Source organism: Monodon monoceros, unplaced genomic scaffold (assembly GCF_005190385.1).
Source record: "Monodon monoceros isolate NGI ecotype Baffin Bay Population unplaced genomic scaffold, NGI_Narwhal_1 Super_Scaffold_6, whole genome shotgun sequence".
Lineage (NCBI taxonomy): Eukaryota > Metazoa > Chordata > Mammalia > Artiodactyla > Monodontidae > Monodon > Monodon monoceros.
Genome location: NW_021703783.1, coordinates 63080008 through 63099793, shown reverse-complemented (window position 1 = coordinate 63099793; position 19786 = coordinate 63080008). Strand labels below are relative to the sequence as shown.

General features: G+C 38.7%; 1 protein-coding gene across 2 annotated transcripts in view; it reads left to right on the top strand.

The window, feature by feature from the left end:
* Positions 1-19786, top strand: part of LIN7A (lin-7 homolog A, crumbs cell polarity complex component) — a 132548-nt gene that overhangs the window by 36433 nt on the left and 76329 nt on the right. For both annotated transcript variants that reach the window (XM_029205888.1, XM_029205887.1), the window contains exon 2: positions 5704-5822. In XM_029205888.1, coding sequence (XP_029061721.1) covers positions 5704-5822 — 119 coding nt within the window. The remainder of the gene's footprint in view (positions 1-5703; positions 5823-19786) is intronic.

The following is a 19786-nucleotide window of genomic DNA, read 5'->3' as shown; positions in this document are numbered from 1 at the left end:
TAGTCTCCCTCTGTAGGCAACCCCCAATGGCTACAATTGGTTCTATTTGGAACACTCCTCGCTTGGTTAATGGAAGAGAAGCAAAAGACATAGTATTCTGTCCAAAGTTAATGACTTAATAATTTTTCATGAATTTTCTTTCATCTCACAATTAAATCTTTTTTTTTTTAAATCAATTTATTTATTTTTGGCTGTGTTGGGTCTTCCTTGCTGTGCGTGGGCTTTCTCTAGTTGCAGCGAGCGGGGGCTACTCTTCGTTGCGGTGCGCGGGCTTCTCACTGCAGTGGCCTCTCTTGTTGTGGGAGCATGGGCTCTAGGAATGCGGGCTTCAGTAGTTGTGGCTCGTAGGATCTAGAGCCCAGGCTCAGTAGTTGTGGCACACGGGCTTAGTTGCTCCCTGGCATGTGGGATCTTCCCGCACCAGGGCTCGAACCTGTGTCCCCTGCGTTAGCAGGCGGATTCTTAACCACTGCGCCACCAGGGAAATCCCACAGGTACCTCTTAATAAGGACTGGAAAAGGCCTATGGTATTACATTACATAACAGGACCGGTCCAGCTTTGAATAAGTCTTAATATGGTGGATAGTGTCTAATTTCTTTGATCGCTCTTTTTCGAACTTTATTTCTCAACTTTGGATGGTCATAGGAATCATCTGGAAGCTTAAGAACAAAGAAACAAACAAAACCTCATGACTGGATCTGACACTTAGAGATTTTGAATAATTGGTCTGGGGAAGCAGGCTGGTTTTAAAACTCCACAGGTGATCCAGGTGAGCAGCCTTTGCTAGGAGCATTGTTTCAGGATGGGACTGGTACTTAACACTAATTACTTTCATTCATGAACTTTTGTCAATAATTCTGAGACTCCCAGAAGAATCCCATTCAGTATCCTGTTCTACAGGGTATCAAAGAATAATAGAAAATGCAAGTGTTTCTGGAACGCTGGGGCTGAAAGAAACCTGAACCATCATTTTGTTCACTATCTCTTGAAATGGGATCTGTGAAACTACTTTAGAATCACTTGAATCATTTGTTTAAAAGGCAAATTCCTGGGCCTTATCCTCATACCTCCTGAATCAACCTCCCTCAAGTGGGGGTGAGGGGTCAGGAACCTACATTTTAATACATTTCCGCAGGTAATTCTTAGGCACACTCATGTTTTAGAACCATTGATTTGTAGCAGAGGTTCTTAACCCTGCATGCACATTTGAATTAAATAGGGCTATAAAACTACCCATGCCAACTAGACCAGTGGTTCTCAACCATGGCTGCACTTCAGCATCACCTTGAGGGCTTTCAAAAGCCTAATGCCTAGGCCTCCCCCATGCCAATCTCACTGGAATCTCTGGGGTGAGACCCAGGTATCCAAGGGTTTTAAAGCTCCCCAGGTGGTTCCAGTCTGCAGCCAAGGTTGAGAACCACTGTTCCGTATATTCTGGTTTAATTCATTTGGGGTGAGTCTCAGGCATTAATAACTTATTGTGGTAATCATTTTGCTGTATACATATATCAAATCATTATGTTGTACACTTAAACTAATACAGTGTTATATGTCAATTATATCTCAATAAAATGGGGGAATACATAAATAATTTTTAAATGTATTCCAGGTAATTTTAAAGTGCAGTCCAGGGTGAGAACTGAATAGTCACTTTCAGCTTTTCTGAACTTCTTCTAGTTCAGTCACGTGATACCCTTTAGCCTACAGATTCAGGCTTGAGTCCTTTCCCCCCACACCAGACCCAAGCCAGTCTTGATCATGGCTGATAGTGATCTGGAGGTTTCGTCTCAGGAGAAGTTAGTTATATGTCCACCTAGACATAGACCTCTAACCCCTGCCTTCCTAGCTAGTCTCATTAATTAATTCATCATTCATTCAACAAATATAAACACTTAATATCTGTCAAGTACTCCTCATTGAACTATGGATACAATAACAAATAAGATACTGTTCCTGACCTCAAGAAGCTAATATATTTGCAAGGGTGAAGGATGGAGACATATATGCAAAAAGAGCTATAGCAGAGAGTAGTAATTATTACAATGGATAAGTGAACAAAGGACTGTGGGATCATGGCTATGATAGCAACTAAATCAGCCTTGGAGGGTCAGGGAAGACATGCCTAAGGAGATGCTATTTAAGCCAAGTCTTCCCTACATGACCTAACACACCCTCCGTGATATGATTTCTCTCTACTGCATCTCTTGCTACTCTTGGCCTGGTTTCAACTTCAGCCATACTGAACTCTCAGTTCTGTGAATGCCCCACACTCTCTTGGTAAGACTTCAATCCGCACTTATTTGCCTGGAACTTTTTTTCTCCTTTTCCTCACCTGTACCTCCTACCCAGGGCTCTGCTTAGCTGTTACTTTCACAAAGAGCTCCTCCCTGACGTCCTGGATGATGATAAATGTATTGGTTAGACATCCATGTACTAGCCTGTAGAGCTGCTTTTATAGCTCATGCCCTCTCTGTTGGGTATCTGTGATCCGTCAGACCTATAAATGCCATGAAAGCAAGAGCACCCGTCTGTCTCTATTACCACAGTGTCTCTCATGCCTGGCACTATTGGATGAATAAATTAATTGCATTCCAGGAACAGGGGATGATATGTACAAAGTTACAGAGACATGGTGTTCCTGTGGCATGTCCTAGAATAGTGAAAATTTTGGATGGTCAACGTATAGGATGGGCAGGAGGAGGTTTCTAGAGATGAGTCATAAGAGGCTGGTTGTTAAGGGCTTTGTATGTAGCCCTAAGTGGTCCGAACTTCACCCTTTAGGCAGTAGGAAGCCAGAGAAGGTTTTATGCAAGAGAGTATAATAATGAGATTTATCACTCTGGGAGCAGAGTGGACAGTGGACTGTAAAAGAAAAGCCACTTAAAGAACAGTTAGGAGATGTTCCAGTACCTCAGGAGAGAAGTAATGAAGCAAAGGGTTTCCATTCAAAAGACATTTTGAGATAGAACCTGCAGCACTTACTGACTAATTGCATGTGGGGGTGAATCTGAAAGATGATGCCATGGTCTAGCTTGGAAGACAGGCTGGATGGAGATGCTATTAATAGAAATATGGAATATAAGAAGAGAAGAGCTAATTTCAGGAAAAAAATATGATGAGCACAGTTTTAAACATGTTGAGAGTCCCAAGTGCCTGTTGGCATCTAGAGTCTTTCATGCAGTTAGAAAGGCATACAATTCTTAGCTTGGTATCTTACTGATTGTGGATGTTGCTGGTGTGGTACAGTTGACTATGTTGACTTTCAGTTTATGTAACAAAGGACAGACTTTTGAAACTGGCAGTGTCTTACTGATTTCAGGATTTATGCTTCCTTGGGCTAAGATTGGCAATCAGTTGGCAGTACGTCAAAGGAGAGTCTCCATTAAAGTTACTTTTTGGTTATTTTCTTTGGTTAGATACATAAACCTATACCAACCCCACCCTAATTCAGAGGTGGTAGAAATTTTATTATAGGTAGCTATACTGTTATGTTTTTTTCTCATTTAGCTGTGAATTCAGAAGTGTGTCTTGTTAAGCTAGTGCCAAGTTTAATAGGAACACAAATTGAGGGATGGATGGATGGATGAATTTATAATCTGATGGCAGGGATACGGGATACTTTCTGGAGTTAATCACTTAGGAATTGAAAATCTCTATTCTATACATAAATGCCGAAGTGACTTTTCAGTGAGTTATTGACTACAGCAAGAGAGGTAGAAGAGATCACCATAAGTAGTAGTATTATTATTTTTTTGCGGTACGCGGGCCTCTCACTCTTGTGGCCTCTCCCGTTGTGAAGCACATGCTCCGGACGCGCAGGCTCAGCGGCCATGGCTCACGGGCCCAGCCGCTCCACGGCACGTGGGATCTTCCCAGACCGGTGCACGAACCCGTGTCCCCTGCATCGGCAGGCGGACTCTCAACCACTGCGCCACCAGGGAAGCCCCACCATAAGTATTTTTAAAATAGCCTTCATCATATCATTTTCTTTTGGCAATACAAGACCATCCTGGGAATTTTAAAGCTATGGCTATAAGAGACTGTGTTTCTTGATATATTAACGTGTGTGTGTGTGTGTGTGTGTGTGTGTGTGTGTGAGTTTTATTTGGGGCAAAATGAGGACTATAGCCCGGGAGACAGCATTCCACATAGTTCTGAGAAACTGCTCCAAAGAGGTATGAGGGAAGGCCAACGTATATGTGATTTTTGTGGAGGGGGAATACATGCAATCAAGCTCTTACTTTTTGGAGAAGGTTTCTGCTGGTCCTGTGAAAATTACTGCTAGTCACGAGGAGCAGACACCACCATGAAGGATTTTAATGCTTTTCTAGATACGAGGAGATGCAAGAACTGGGCTCATAAAATCTTCTCCTGAAAATATCTAACTATCTGAAGACCTGTTCTGCCAGTTTTTCCCAGAGCACAGAGGGCCTCATTATCGACCTCCACCTTGAACTCCTTTCAGGGGGTGTTGGAGGGCAGCAGCTGCAGCCGCTCATAGTTGGATCCTTGTGGAGGTAGATGGCAAGTGCCAGTTTGTAGGTGACAGGGCCCCCTCACTGTCATAAATTCGACCATGGTTTGAGAGGTATTTCATGACCATTTTGTTCCACAGTGCTAGGAATGCTCATTCCCAGGTGTGGCGAAGATTTTGTTGATAGGCCACTCTATGTGCTATTATTGGACTAGACCTTATTAACAGTAGCCAAAAGTCTCTGGACCGTCTGTCTTACCAGTCTGTTGCAGTCCAGGAAAAAATCCCCTCTTGTTGCATCTTGCCATATCTGGAGTTACACTGTTACAATCATCGATCTCATATAGAGCTATATATTTTTGTCAGAGGCTCATTGACACATTTGGTAACGCAAGAAACAACAATCTGGTAAAACAGGCAAAGTGCGAATAACATAGCTAGCAGTATTTTTGAAGTCATAAGTAAGAATTAATTTTATTCTTCCATTGGGTGCGGCCCAGTATACCCCCAGGTCATCTGACTTAGTCTGTTCTCTACTGGTCCTTATCTTTCAGGGAAATTATATATTGGCACTGTCCATAAGGCCCAATTTCCTAGCATTATTAGGCTGGTTATCCTTAGTATAATTTAATTGTTCCCAAAATAAAGGGGGGCCTTAAAACTTAAATGACCGTAGCCTGGTGTTAACCACATAAATTACACCAGACTCTGGGGCTGCAGTGATGAATAAACCCAATTAAGTTCTTACCCTCAAGGAGTTTATCGACAAGTGGAGGAGATGCACATTAATCAAATCGTCATACTAATAACTGTAAAAATGCAGGTGTGATAAATGTGGAATGCGAAAAGAAAACCTGAAAAAAGCATCTCAGAGGTAAAATTAACAGGATTCATTTGGTTATTGGGGTATCAGAATATACAAAAGACATGCTTCCTGCTCTTCTTTCCTGAAAGAATATTCAAACTAATTTGTGTGACAAGAAGTAACTTATGACAAATGCCATTAAGGAAGATGTATTAAGGGACAAATTGTGTGGAACAGATTTAAATGACCTTTTATCAAAAGATGAGATCAATAAGCTATGAATTGTAAATTCTCATTTTGCAATTAATTCCACTTACTTTTCATTGTCACTGTTTTCATTGTCACTGAAATGATGGTACTTCGGTGATGAGATTCAGTTTACTCCATGTCTCTCCATTTTGATTTTTTTTTTTTTTCATTCAGATGTTGCCAGAGCAATTGAATTACTGGAAAAACTGCAGGAATCTGGAGAAGTACCAGTGCACAAGCTACAGTCCCTCAAAAAAGTGCTCCAGAGTGAGTTTTGTACTGCTATTCGAGAGGTATGAGACTAAGATTTTAATAACTATATTCTGCCATATGTCTTCTGAATAGAAAACATGTCTTTTCCACACAAACAGTTGAAATAGTTAAGATTGTAACTGCATCTTAGCTTTCTAACTGCTTGGACAGATGATAAAAATAATTTAGTCTGCTAGATTCCAAAATTAGATTCAGTTAGGATTTATGCATTCATATAAAACCAAATGTTGATCTTATGGTACCAATGAAGTGACTGCCTCAGCAGGGGACTCTGGCGTGTAGTCTAAACTATTTAGTAGTCACAGGAAGTCATCTGGAAATTCAGGGAGAAATAGTCATAATTAATGGGGACTGAGCTTTTCTTAAAAGAACACTCAGCTAAATCTTCCTCAGGTAAATCTGAAAGAGGAGCCTCCTACTGACTAAAGTTATAGTTATCCGGACATTACTGTCTAGTGCAATAAGGGGAAATTGAACAGGCTGATATGCCCTTCAACAAATCTTTATAATGCTTTCCTGGTTAACAGTTTCAAGAAGCCTGGGGTGAAACAAGTGTGTTTAAAATGACTATTTGAATTTTTTATTGACTGGTGGTGGAATTGACTAATCAATTAATGTATTTCACTGGTTACAAGATGTTCACTTAAGATATATACACTGCATTGTTTTATTCAGTAAGCCCATCACCCCTTCCCTATCAGGTACTAAATAATAATTCATTAATTAGCACTTAAAGTCCATATATCCAACATATTTGTCCTGCTAGAAGTCCCCAGTAGTGAATTAAGTACTGTCATCCTCTCCAAAGCCAGCTGAACCCAGTGACTGCCAGGAGAGTTTGTTGTAGCCGAGGGCATGCACCTCTCAAGGAATGCTTGTATCAGCCTCCCTTCCTCTTTGCAACTCTACTTGTGGGTAACGGACATTCTGTGCCTCAACAGTGCTAGTTTATGAGTTGTCACTAAGTGAAAAAACCGCAAGTGCCTAAGGCAGAGACACACAAGACCTCTCTCACTACATATTTAAACCATAGCCTACCCAATGAGGTTAATATTTGGATTTTGCTGGGATTTGACTTAGACTGTGCTTGTGCTAAATCTTTATTAAGTGAAGGTGTTAACTACTTAATTTTTGTTTATAATGAACGCAGCTTAAGGAAATAACCATAATTCTATCTCTAAGCTTTTTTTAAAAATTAATTAATTAATTTATTTATTTTGGCTGTGTTGGGTCTTCGTTGTCGCACTCAGGCTTTCTCTAGTTGCAGTGAGCGGGGGCTACTCTTCGTTGCGGTGCACGGGCTTCTCACTCGATGGCTTCTCTTGTTGTGGAGCATGGACTCTAGGTGCACGGGCTTCAGTACTTGTGGCATACAGGCTCAGTAGTTGTGGCTTGAGAGCTCTAGAGTGCAGGCTCAGTAGTTGTGGTGCACGGGCTTAGTTGCTCCTTGGCATGTGGGATCTTCCCAGACCAGGGCTTGAACCCATGTCCCCTGCATTGGCAGGCAGATTCTTAACCACTGCGCCACCAGGGAAGTCCCCTATCTCTAAACTTTAATCGATGAATTTGACCGAAGACTGAAAGAAAATTCCTCAAAGTGTATGAATTTTCGGCTATCAGCTGCTCAGTGGGAAAGGTATAAGATATGTAGAAACTCCACAGGCCTCCTGTAGTCACTCTGTAGACTAAGGCTAAGTCCCCTATCTTTCACAGAGTGCTACTCCCCTGAGATTTGGTGGCTGACTTTTCATCTTAGATATCCTATCACCTTTCTATTTCCACAGAACTAACTAAAGAATAGGAACCATCAAATATCTCTCTCTGCTCACTGGGAATTTGACTTGTGACCAGTGCAAAGTCTCTACTTTTATGGAACTTACATTCCAGTGAGAAAATGATGATAAATAAATATATAATACAATATCAGAAAGTGACAAGACTATGGAGAGAAATAAAGCAGGATTAAGGGAGTATGGGTAGGGCTCTATTAAATTAGGGTGGTCAGAAAATAACCTAATTGAAGGAACAAGTCACACAGGTATCGGGGGTATAGTGTTCCAGGCAGAGGAAATCACAAGTGAAAAAACAGAGGCAAGAATTATCTCAGTCCATGGAAGGAACAGTGAAATAAGGAAGGTAGGCTTCCTAGAGGCAGCTGGAGAGCAGATCACACAAGGCCTCGCAGGCCATGGTAAGAACACTGGACTCTATCCTAAGCATGATAAGAAGCCCTTGGAGAGTTTTGACCTCACCTGATTAGCTTTTTAAAAATGTTCCTCTGACTACTGAGAGAATACAAGTGTCTGTGCAAGAGTAGAAATAAGAGAGACCAGTAATAAGGTAAGGAGTAGGTCACGTAAGAGATGAGATGATGGCAGCCTGGACCAAAGTGACAGCAGTGCACGTAGTGGGGAGTTGTCAGGTTCAATATGTATGTTTTTGAGAATAAAGACAATAAGCATCGACATATTGGATATATGGATGAGAGAGAGGCGTCTCAATGGATTCTTAGGTTTGGACTTGAACAATCGGATCAGTGGTGATATAATGAGGTGGGAATCTCTGGGGGTGGACCAGGTTTGGAGAAGACTATGCAAGAGCTCTGTTCTGGGCATAGTAAATTGATGGTCCTTTTCAGACATCCACGTAGAGATGTCTGGCAGGTATCTAAGTCTGAAGCTTAGGGGAGAAGCTGATGCTGGAGATGTAAGTGCGATGTAGATATCTGTTCACATAAACACACAGGCCTTCTTCTTTAAAGAGCTTGGTAAGGAAAAAGAGGATGAGAGTAAGAAAAAAAATGAAAAGAAATATGGAGACATTGTATAGGCATTATAAATATATCTTACAAACTCTGTGGTAAAGTGTGCTATGTTTATCATTAGTGGTCCATGCAAATCTATAACTGATCTATAAGCAGTCCAAAAATTTCAGAGGGGAAAAAGAGATGATATAATTTATCTACCTTACGTTTTATAAACTTGGACTAAGAAGATTAATTTTATGTTCACAACACCGTCCTTAGTAATAATTTTGTTCTTAAAGGCAATACATGTTATATAGAAATTGGTTTGGTCCCTTCATCTTGGCTAACATTTCATACCAGTTGCATAGTATTGTTTATATTTGTTACGTCTGGGATTTTTATTATTCTTATGGGGTTGTTTTACAGTAACTGTGGGAAGTAATGATAAAAGTGTGAAGCCTATATGTATACAAAAATTCTGAATCATTGAATAATATTGCAAATCCATCTAGTGAAAATTTGTTCAATAAAAATATAAAATATGAATGCATTTTGCCAGACAGGTGAATCCACAAGCCAATAAAGTACAACTAGGAAGTACGATGATATAAGATGATGAATACCTGAAAATAACGTCTCATTTCACTCCTGGTCTCTTGGGTACTGCCTGTCATGCTGGCATGAAACCTTTGAACTTTTGGTTTCTTATTCAAATAATGCTCAGAATTTCTGTGGTTAAATTATTTGGCTTTTCAGAAATACTTGCCAGTAAATACTTTCCAGTGTGAAAGTTATAAATGTTGTCAGGACTGTTGGAGAAAAGAACAAGAACTACAGAGCCACGCTTCTTAGTTGCACTTACCAGAGCAAAAACAGGTGTAGGTCACACCACTGCCAACAAGACTGTAAAGCCCAAATTATGCTTTAAAAGAGAGCAGGACAAGCTATTGCCAGTTTTGTTTTTGCCATATACATGTGTGACAGTAGTTATTGTTTCATGTTGAGGCAATCCCATATTTTGCTTTACATTTGGGTGAAACCACCGAATCAGCTTCTGGCGTATGTGCAGCACTTATATGGGAAGAATAGTTTCATGAAATTTTATTTTGTTTTTTAATGTGGATGATTAAAAGAGATGAGGTGTTTTCTCTACTTAACTTTTTCAGTACTCTGTAACAAAGACTGAAAAAGTTTTGTTGAGATCAGTACTGAAATGACACCATCTATGTATACAACTAAGAAAGTCACTGATCTATTAATAAATGAGTTGCACTTGAATGATAATCCATACCCAGCTTTATTCACAGAATACAGATAGTAGTTGGCAGTACTTACCTTGCTTGTGTTTTTTTGCTCAGTGATCTTAACAAGACCTGATTAATAATTCAATCGTACCTATTTGGTGCAAGTAATTCCGGAGTACATGGCAGAGAAATGGGGTGACAGGTGATGCTGCTTTTCCGAAGTGAGAGATGCCGGTTGACAAAAGAAAGTTCACACAAAGTTTTGAATGAGAGATGAACTTTAAAAATCTATGCTACTGGGCTTCCCTGCCGGCGCAGTGGTTGAGAATCTGCCTGCCAATGCAGGGGATACGGGTTCGAGCCCTGGTCTGGGAAGATCCCACATGCCTCAGAGCAACTGGGCCCGTGAGCCACAACTATTGAGCCTGCGCGTCTGGAGCCTGTGCGCCGCAACAGGAGAGGCCGCCACAGTGAGAGGCCCGCGCACCACGATGAAGAGTGGCCCCCGCTTGCCACAAGTAGAGAAAGCCCTCGCGCAGAAACGAAGACACAATACAGCCAAAAATAAATAAATACATTTATTAAAAAAAAAAAAAAATCTATGCTACTGATTCCCAGTAAAAATCATCTCTGCCACTTTAAGTGGCTTCTTCAAGTTTTAGTTCATCACTGTATTAATTAGCTTGAATGACCCAAACTTATAAATTAAAATATAAGGAAAAATAAGGGTTGAAATAAAAGGATTATAAAATGTTGATTTTTGGATAAGAGAATTTCCTAAGAGAATTAAGCTGCCGTTCAGATAGCTCAATTGCCAAAAGATGGACTTCTTCCCAACACTTTATATTCTTGTGCTTCAGAGTAAGAAATCAATAGTATATTGAATGGTCATATTTTAAGAGAAAATCCAATTTCTGCAACAGAATACCAAAAAATTCCTTCTGAAACTAAAATGATAAAAAAAAAAAACACGAACAAACAGAATTAGCCATCTATTTACAATCATTATCTTCCAAGTTTTAAAGCCTTCAGGCTTCCTGCTTTCCAGAGTGATATGCTCACTCATCTGGTGTATGCCGTGCTGAGAGCAGACCGTGGTGAGGACTTACTCCTACATTTATGCCTGTCACTTGCATATTTGAACCAAATGTACAGAACTGAATGACATAGTTACCCCAAACTGCCTTCCTTGGCCGATCACCAGATGGTATGTGCTAGTATTTTCTAATACAATAGAACTATAGAATAAGAAAATAAAACCAACTCTACATAGACACTATCATTCTGTGATAGTGGATTATTGAAAAATATTCCAATTCTCCTCTCCTTCTTAGGACATATTACAGTTGGACTTCTCCATCTTCCCTTCAGCTACATGTGGTTATGACAACTGCTTTGACTAAGGAAATGTGAGTGGAAGGGTGCTTGCCACTTCCTCATGGAAACCTTTGAGTCAGTGTAATATTTGCTATGTTCCCTTTCCTTTTCATATGTCTAGTGATGTTTTATATGATAAATGATTTATCAGCCTGGATTACAGAGTGGGAAAATGAGAAATGCAGGCTTTAGCTAACTCTTAATGAACATGTAGGGTCAGCAAGCAGTAAACCTTTGTTACTTTAAGCCCCCAAGATGTTGGGGTTATGGTACCACAGCAAAACTCAAGCTATCCTGACTGATACTAAAATAGTCATCAAACTCAAATATGTTTTCTATTAAATCATGCCTCTCCATTTTCATAGCTAAAAAAAAAAATAAAATAGTCATCAAGCCAAATTTACCTTGGAAAAAGGTTATAAGCAGTATCAACCCTTTTACTGCTATAAAACAAAATTAATTTTTTAAAACTGTTGTGTTTTTAGTAAGCTGTGATAAATCTTTTTAAAACTATGTGAAATTATTATCTGATATAGTGTACCAATGCCCATTAGATGGCTCATAAATTTTTAAATGTTGAGACACTTTAAATGTTGAGACACTTTGGTCATACATTGCATTTGCTTCTAGCTTATCTCCCATTTGCTCCTACTCTTTTTTTTCTTCCTTAGGATGGAGCTCATTAACCCTCCATCACTACCTCCCACCCCATCTAAGTCTCATACCATTTCTTTTTTTATTTTTTTTATTTATTTTTTTTTTGCGGTACGTGGGCCTCTCACTGTTGTGGCCTCTCCCGTTGCGGAGCACAGGCTCCGGACGCGCAGGCTCAGCGGCCATGGCTCACGGGCCCAGCCGCTCCGCGGCATGTGGGATCTTCCCGGACCGGGGCACGAACCCGTGTCCCCTGCATTGGCAGACGGACTCTCAACCACTGTGCCACCAGGGAAGCCTGTCAGTCTGCTATTTAAGTGCTCTTAGTTTCCAATGAGTTTTTTTTTTTGGAGGGATGTATAGATTGAGAATTATCACCACCATGCCTTCTACCAGTAATATGTGGGAAATGTCACTGCTAGACATTTTGTCGGATCAGAGTGAGCAGCAAAGTCATTAGAGCCGTGCTGTAGTCAAGTTTACCAATGTTCGAATCCCAACTTAGCTACTTATTTTTGACCTCTCTAAAATTTCGTCAGTTTTTAATAGTGGGAGTAATACCATCAGCCTTGAGGTGATTCTGATAATTAGAGATCATACATGTAAAACCTCCTAGTACAGTCTGGTAGCCAATAATTACACAATCAGTGGATGCTATTATTATTAAAGAGTAGAGCCCCAAATTATTACTGGGTACAGTGTTTTGATAAGTCAGGAAATAGTTAACAGATGGGAATAGGAATGGTAGTTTCTATAGACTAGATCTAAGAAAACCCATAAGACTAATAGACATATTCATTGCCCCACTGTCATGCATTAAAATAAATTGAGCCATTGCATCCTAATTCCACAGTCTCATGGGCCATAACTTTATGACTCAAGTGCTCATTCTTGATGCTGTTTTGTACAGCATCTTAATCTACTTTGTGCATGAAAACACAGATGGCAAATGCAATGAGCTTTATGAGAAAGCTAATGATTGGTTGTGTAATAGCATATAGATTTCTAATTACTTTAAGAAAACATATCCTTGGGTCAGTAGCAACAAGATGAGATGAAACAAGGATACACAGATGGAGAAAGAAGAGTTGGAGGAAGGGAGAGTGAGAGGAAAAAAGGAAGAGGAAGGAAGAGGAAGGAAGGGAGGAGGGAAGGAAGGCTGGTTGATGCTAATCATGGCATAATGTACTGTAATATAATAGAAAGGGCTACCCTGGTGGCACAGTGGTTGAGAGTCTGCCTGCTGGTGCAGGGGACGCGGGTTCGTGCCCCGGAAGATCCCACATGCCGCGGAGCGGCTGGGCCCGTGAGCCATGACCGCTGAGCCTGCGCATCTGGAGCCTGTGCTCCACAACGGGAGAGGCCACAACAGTGAGACGCCCGCGTAACTCAAAAAAAAAAAAAAAATATATATATATATATATATATATAATGGAAAGATAGGAAGAACATCACATGGAATTAGAAAGAGCATTGACAATGGATTCAGATAACCTGGATTCAAAGTTTTGCTTGGCCATTTAATTATGTGATCTTGTGCAAGTTACTTAATCTCTATGATCTTGGTTTTGTTTAATTTTTTTTTTTTTTTACATAAAATAACTTCCTGGGACTGGTGGGAATACTAGATCAAATGAGATAAAAAGTATAAAATGCCTTGACTAATATAGTGCCTAGCTAAAAGAGTAACTAAGAAATGGTACCTATTTTGGTGAAATAATTAGTGGTTTTAGTGACAACACAAAATTTTACTATGTTTTAATGGAAATATTAGTTACAACTATAGAGAATAATAGTTCTTTAGTTATTAATCAAACAAATGTAGAATTTTTTTTACACGATTGCTTTTTTTAAAAATTTTATTTATTTTTGGCTGCGTTTGGTCTTTGTTGCTGTGCGTGGACTTTTCTCTAGTTGTGGCGAGCGGGGGCTACTCTTCATTGCAGTGCATAGGCTTCTCACTGCGGTGGCTTCTCTAGTTGTGGAGCACGGGCTGTAGGTGCGTGGGCTTCAGTAGTTGTGGCTCGCGGGCTCTAGAGCGCAGGCTCAGTAGTTGTGGTGCACAGGCTTAGTTGCTCCGGGGCATATGGGATCTTCCAGGACCAGGGATCGAACCCGTGTCCCCTGCATTGGCAGGCAGATTCCTAACCACTGTGCCACCTGGGAAGTCCCTAGAATTTTTTTTTTTTAATAGGAAGATCCACATTTTAAGAAAAATGTTGACAGTCTGGAGTGGTTTTAGAATAAACCAATATCGTAAGGAATCTGGAAGCCTTGTCATATGTTGAGAAGTTAACAACAGAGGTCTTTTGGTCATATTTCTGATTACTTTAGAACAATAGTTTTTAACTTAAGGTCATGTATAGGCTTCATGTTGTAAGTGTGGTAAGAGCAAATATATATAAGATTTATTTTTATTTCCTTCTCTTTATGTGCAAAGAATTTTATGGCAAACTATGTTTTTTAGTGTTTTACTTTAAATATGGATAGAGTGGCATGGATTCATTCTGTAAAATTATCATCCTTGTCATATAGTGGCATTTAGAATAGCATTACATTCGTCAGAATTAACAAACATGTATCTGAAATTATGTTTATGCATATATTTCTGTTCATACTGAACTTAAGTTGGCAGATGACAAAGAAAAGAAAGCTTGGTGGCTCTTACACTTCCTTTGATTTTATTTGCATTGCTAAATGTGATGGGGCACAAAAGCCAGACTGTTTCTTGTGTGATAAGTTTCCTGCCAACAAGAGCCTGAAGTCAAGAAAGCTTATTTCTGAGCATCCTGAAAATATATCACAGAATATAGAATTTTTGTTTTCTACAGAAAAAGCTCAATTTTAAAAAAGTGAAAATTTACTAAAACTTATATTTGCCACAGTGTGTCTTGACACATTTCCAAGCAAAAGAAACGATTAAATAATTGGAGAAAGCTTGATCAAATCATGCACTCTAGAAATGTTTGAACTGGTGGGTTGCTGAGAAAAACAACACAAAATTAAAAGAGTGCCTCTGTTCACTTGCTATAACCTACTTCTGAACTTTGATATTTTGCTAATATTTTGCAGCCAGTTATGGTGAAAATAATAGCTGTGCCATATCCACTTGGCATGCAATTGGGTGAAAACTATGATTGTTTCAGTAAGTTCTGATTTTTATCTATCTTGTGAATGATGATATCCTGGTGTGTGTGTGTGTGTGTGAGTGTGTGTGAGAGAGGGAGAGATACCCCGTGGATATTTTAAAGGCCAAATTGTTCTAACAGTGAAGTTTCTTTGTTAAGCAAAATTCCTAATGGAAGAAAAATCTTGATACTTTGTGTACATGAGGAGTACATATGGAGTTTCTGGGTCTAGCATCCAGCTTGATTAGTGTGGTGAAGAAGACAGACATTCTGCTTTTCATAGAGACTTATTACTTTCAACATCAGGGTGCATTAATGTCAAGGACTCTGACAATAATCCTAAAAGATGCCTTGCTTGCTCTGTGGAAAGTGGTCCAATAATTTCACAGCTATAGCCTTCGACCTATAGTTTCAAGTTTTTATTTGGGAATGGAGCAAAATGTGTTCTTTTTACTGCCAAATTTTCTTGGCTTTCCAGAAGATGTGTTAATGCTCTTGGTTGAACTTGGGTCAGAGATTTCAATATGTTTATTTTTTAAGTAAAGGATTGCTATATCTTAGAAAAAATTGACAAGAGAGGTTCATTCGAGGCTAGATTTTATTGTAGAGATGTTAGGCCATAAGAAGGAGGCTAGTCCCTAGATTCCAGATTTGCTGATCGTGTACAGTTGCTGTTGGAAACAGCTGCCATTTTAGAGGGAGAGATTTTAGAGCTGAAAATTTGTGACATTTACAGTGCTGAAAGAAGGATATCTGTGAGGGAAAGGGAGTTGAAACGGAGAAAGCCTTGTCAGTTTATCCATGGGGAAGATCTACAACAACTGGAAAGCCTGCAAAACTCTTTTAAAGGTTACTTCTGCTTAGATTCAAATGTAAAAAGGATTCAAACGTCATTCCTTGCTGACAGAGGCTGCATAGTTGACACCAGCCTTTCAAAAATAACATCATTTGACTTGAGGATAAAGGATTTGGTAGAACCTGAATTCAACTTGAAGTGTATTAGAGAAAGCCCATGTGTCAATAGAAGGCTACCCTGCTTTGATAAAGTGTTTAACTGACTTTGCTATTGAAAGTGATGTGAGCTGCAGCTTTGAGCACTTGCTGCTATGAAACCAGACTCTAATTGATTGGATACTAAAAATGACATAAATATTTCCATGTAAAAGATAACTCCAAATATTAGGTTTTTCTAAACCAAAGAAAACAGCCTTCTTATTGAAACATACTTTAAGCAGGCACAAAGTTTTCTTTTTTATATGATTTGTTTAATTTGGAATTATATTTTCCAGGGAGCAGCCATTAATTTTTACGGAAAAAGAGTCACATTATCCTTTGTGAAATGAGTCAATGTCAAAGGCCAAAAAAAAAAAAAAAGACATGAACATTTACACATGTATTTTCTTGGGATAACACCATAACTTCATTAGATTCTCAAAAGGGTCTATGATATCTCCTCCCACCCCCATCCCTCAAAAACTGAAGAAAACTCTCTAATAAAGGATGATGGTATCAGTTGAGTAACTACATGACTAGTTCATCTCTAACTCTAAGGTCCTTCCAATTCTATGAATCTATACACAGTTACACAGCAAGTAATTTTCTTTTTAAATATTTATTTATTTTATTTATTTATGGCTGCATTGGGTCTTCGTTGCTACACACGGGCTTTCTCTAGCTGCGGAGGGCGGGGGCTACTCTTTGTTGTGTGGTGGCTTCTCTTGTTGCAGAGCATGGGCTTTAGGTGCGCAGGCTTCAGTAGTTGTGGCGCACAGGCTTCAGTAGTTGTGGCGCACAGGCTTAGTTACTCCGCAGCATGTGTGATCTTCCCAGACCAGGGATCAAACCTGTGTCCCCTGCATTGGCAGGCGGATTCTTAACCACTGCACCACCAGGGAAGTCCTTAATGTTTTTCTTTATGTAGGTTACATGGAATTATGTAAAGCTGAGTATATATGCATGGTAGGAATATATGACTATGTGAGACTGTATGAATGGGGTGGGAAAGACAGATACTATGAAGATTTCTAAATGGATAAAAATAATAAAAGAATAAGTGTACTCATTTTATTGAGCTTTTCGGAGAAACTAATCTATAATTTTATCACAGGAAATTGCAAAAACAAAATGACTACATCACTCACTGGAAACATAATTTGTAAACTATAGTTAGAGTTCTATTCCTGCAGCTTTTTCAGAGAGAAGACACATTTTAAACAATGTAAGGTGTGTTTATAACATCAACATATCACTTTCTGGTAGCAAGAACAGGGTCTGTGTGGCAGGAACCATCTTAGAGTATAATTGCACTAATGGGTCATTGATCTTAAAGGTATCTAAACAGACCCTTACAAATAGTCTGTAATGACTCTGAAGGCTGTTAGCATCACTGTTGGGTAAATACTCAGCTCTAGCCTTTCTATTTGCTACTACAAATGATAAAATAAACAGTACATATTTCCAGAAGCTTGTAATTACATGTACTTACACAGTAGTTCAAAATAATAGAGCCCTCAGAGAAGCTGTGTTTTATATCAGTCAGATAAAGTGAACATTCTGTCTTCTTTTGAGGTCATAGGACTGCAAATCAGAACTTCTATTTTTGGCACCACGGATGATAACTTTTTTCTCTCAGTGAACAAGTCATTTAACCTTTTCTTGCTTCAGTATTGCCAACACGTGTAGACAAGTCCATTTGTACAAGCCATCTAAAATGAATGTTAAGTTACAAACCGGCGTTTTTAACCAGCTTGCTGTTATCCCTGAGTGTGATTTGTACATAGAAAAGGGAATGAAATTAGTATCACTTGTAATTCAAATATATGCAAGGCACTTAACTTCCTCCCTCCCTTCTTTGTTTCCCTTCTTCATTCTTTTCTTCCTTTTCTTCTTTCATAGAAGACTTAGGGTTAAAAACTGACCACCATATCTTGTATGCATCATTTCCTTGATTTTTATATAGTCTGAGTGCCTGTGTTTAATCCTCAGACACATTTATTTTAATTTTATGTGTTTAAAATGTTATAAGGTATCATGCTAACGAAATCTTTGGGGATATTTTTTTTTCACTTAATATCAGTGCTAAGATTCAAACTTTGTGTGTGTGTTGCTGTGATTCACTTGTTTTGACTGTTGTGTGATATTCCATTGTGTAAATGTTTATTAAATCACTCTCCCATTGGAGAGCATTGAGTTGTTTCCAGCTTTTCACTATGATCATTGGTGTGGCTATTAACATACATGCATTTATTTATTTATTAGATGACTAAGACTTCTCTTGGGTATATATGTAGATGTGGAATTTCTGGTTCATAAGGTGTGAAAATGTTCAACTTTAAGAGGTAATGCCAGTTTTTAAACTTGGTTGCTCTAATTTATACCCCAGAAAGCAATATAGAAGGTGCATACTCACATTAGCTCCAACTCTTGGCATATGAAACCTTTAAACTTTTACCAGTTGAATAACTAAAATGGATCTCATTGCAGTCATCATTTGCATTTAGTTGATCACTAAATTGTTGAATATCCCTTCTTGTGCTTATTGGAGATATGTTTCTTTTTCTGTGAAACATCTGTTCATGTATTTTTCTACTAGTTTGTGCTTTTGTATATGTATGTATACATATATATTTAATATATTCTTGTTATCAATTCTTTACTGGTGGTGTATATAGTGAATATATTCAGCTACTTTGTAACGTGCCTTTAAGATGTCTTAAAATTGTTAAATTTTAAGTATTCACATTGATCATTTTTTAAATAATCAATGCCATTTTGGTATCTCACCTCAGAAATATTTCCCTATGCCAGTGTCTAAAAGATATTCACCTATAATTTCTACTAAAAGCAAAAATTTTATTTTTAAAATTTATGTCCTTAAACTATCTAGAGTTGATTTTTGTATAGTGTGAGGTAGGGATCCATTTTTTTCTTTTTTTATCTATAAGGGTAAATATTTCCAGCTTTATTTATTAAATAATCCATAATTTCCTCCTTGATCCGTTACATTAATATATACCAAAAGCTATATACAGGGATCTGTTTTTGGGTTTTCTGATTAATTGGTCAATTTATCTATCCCTTCATTATTTCCCTACTTATCTCATTTGGGAGATCCAAGGCAATGAATATGGGGCTGGGTGGGAGCGGCAGGGAGCGAGGCATAGTTTTAATTCTTGCAGGTTGTGATCCTAGCTTTTGTTTCATTAGGAGGTTTGTCAGTGCCTGCTAATGTGTAAAAGTAAATTAATAAGAGCAAGCCATTCACGGATCAGTGGACAATTATGAGTATGTGCCATAAATTAAAGCTTATGGTAACTCCAGTTCTGTTCTTTGCACCCGAGGCCCCAGGAGGGAAGGAAGAAAAAAAGAACATAGCCTAATGTTCTCAGAGCATAGTTTCACATTCACAATTTGTGGGTCTCTTTCTATTTCTTTCATCGAGGTTAATAAAGGGTTTAAAGTAAAGTCATCTATCTTACTAGACTGAAGGCAGAGAATGTTTCAGTCATCACAGTAAAATTAACACCTAGTATAGTGTGTAGAATAATGAGCATTTAATAAGTATCTGTTGGATGCATGAAGAAATTCATTAAGATGGCTCATTTTCATTAGTAGGCAAGCAGGTATTTGATTTTTATAAGTCTTGAATTTCAAATAGGACTCTGAGTTCATACAAATCCCAGACAAAACATGATGACACCTCTAGTTCAAAATAAGATCTTACTCACATTAAAATGGCTTTCAACTTTGAAAGGCTACCTGTAATTAGAAGCAAAATTTTATTTACATTTAAATGTTGTTTCCAACCTTGAAAACTGACTTGTAATTAGAATCAA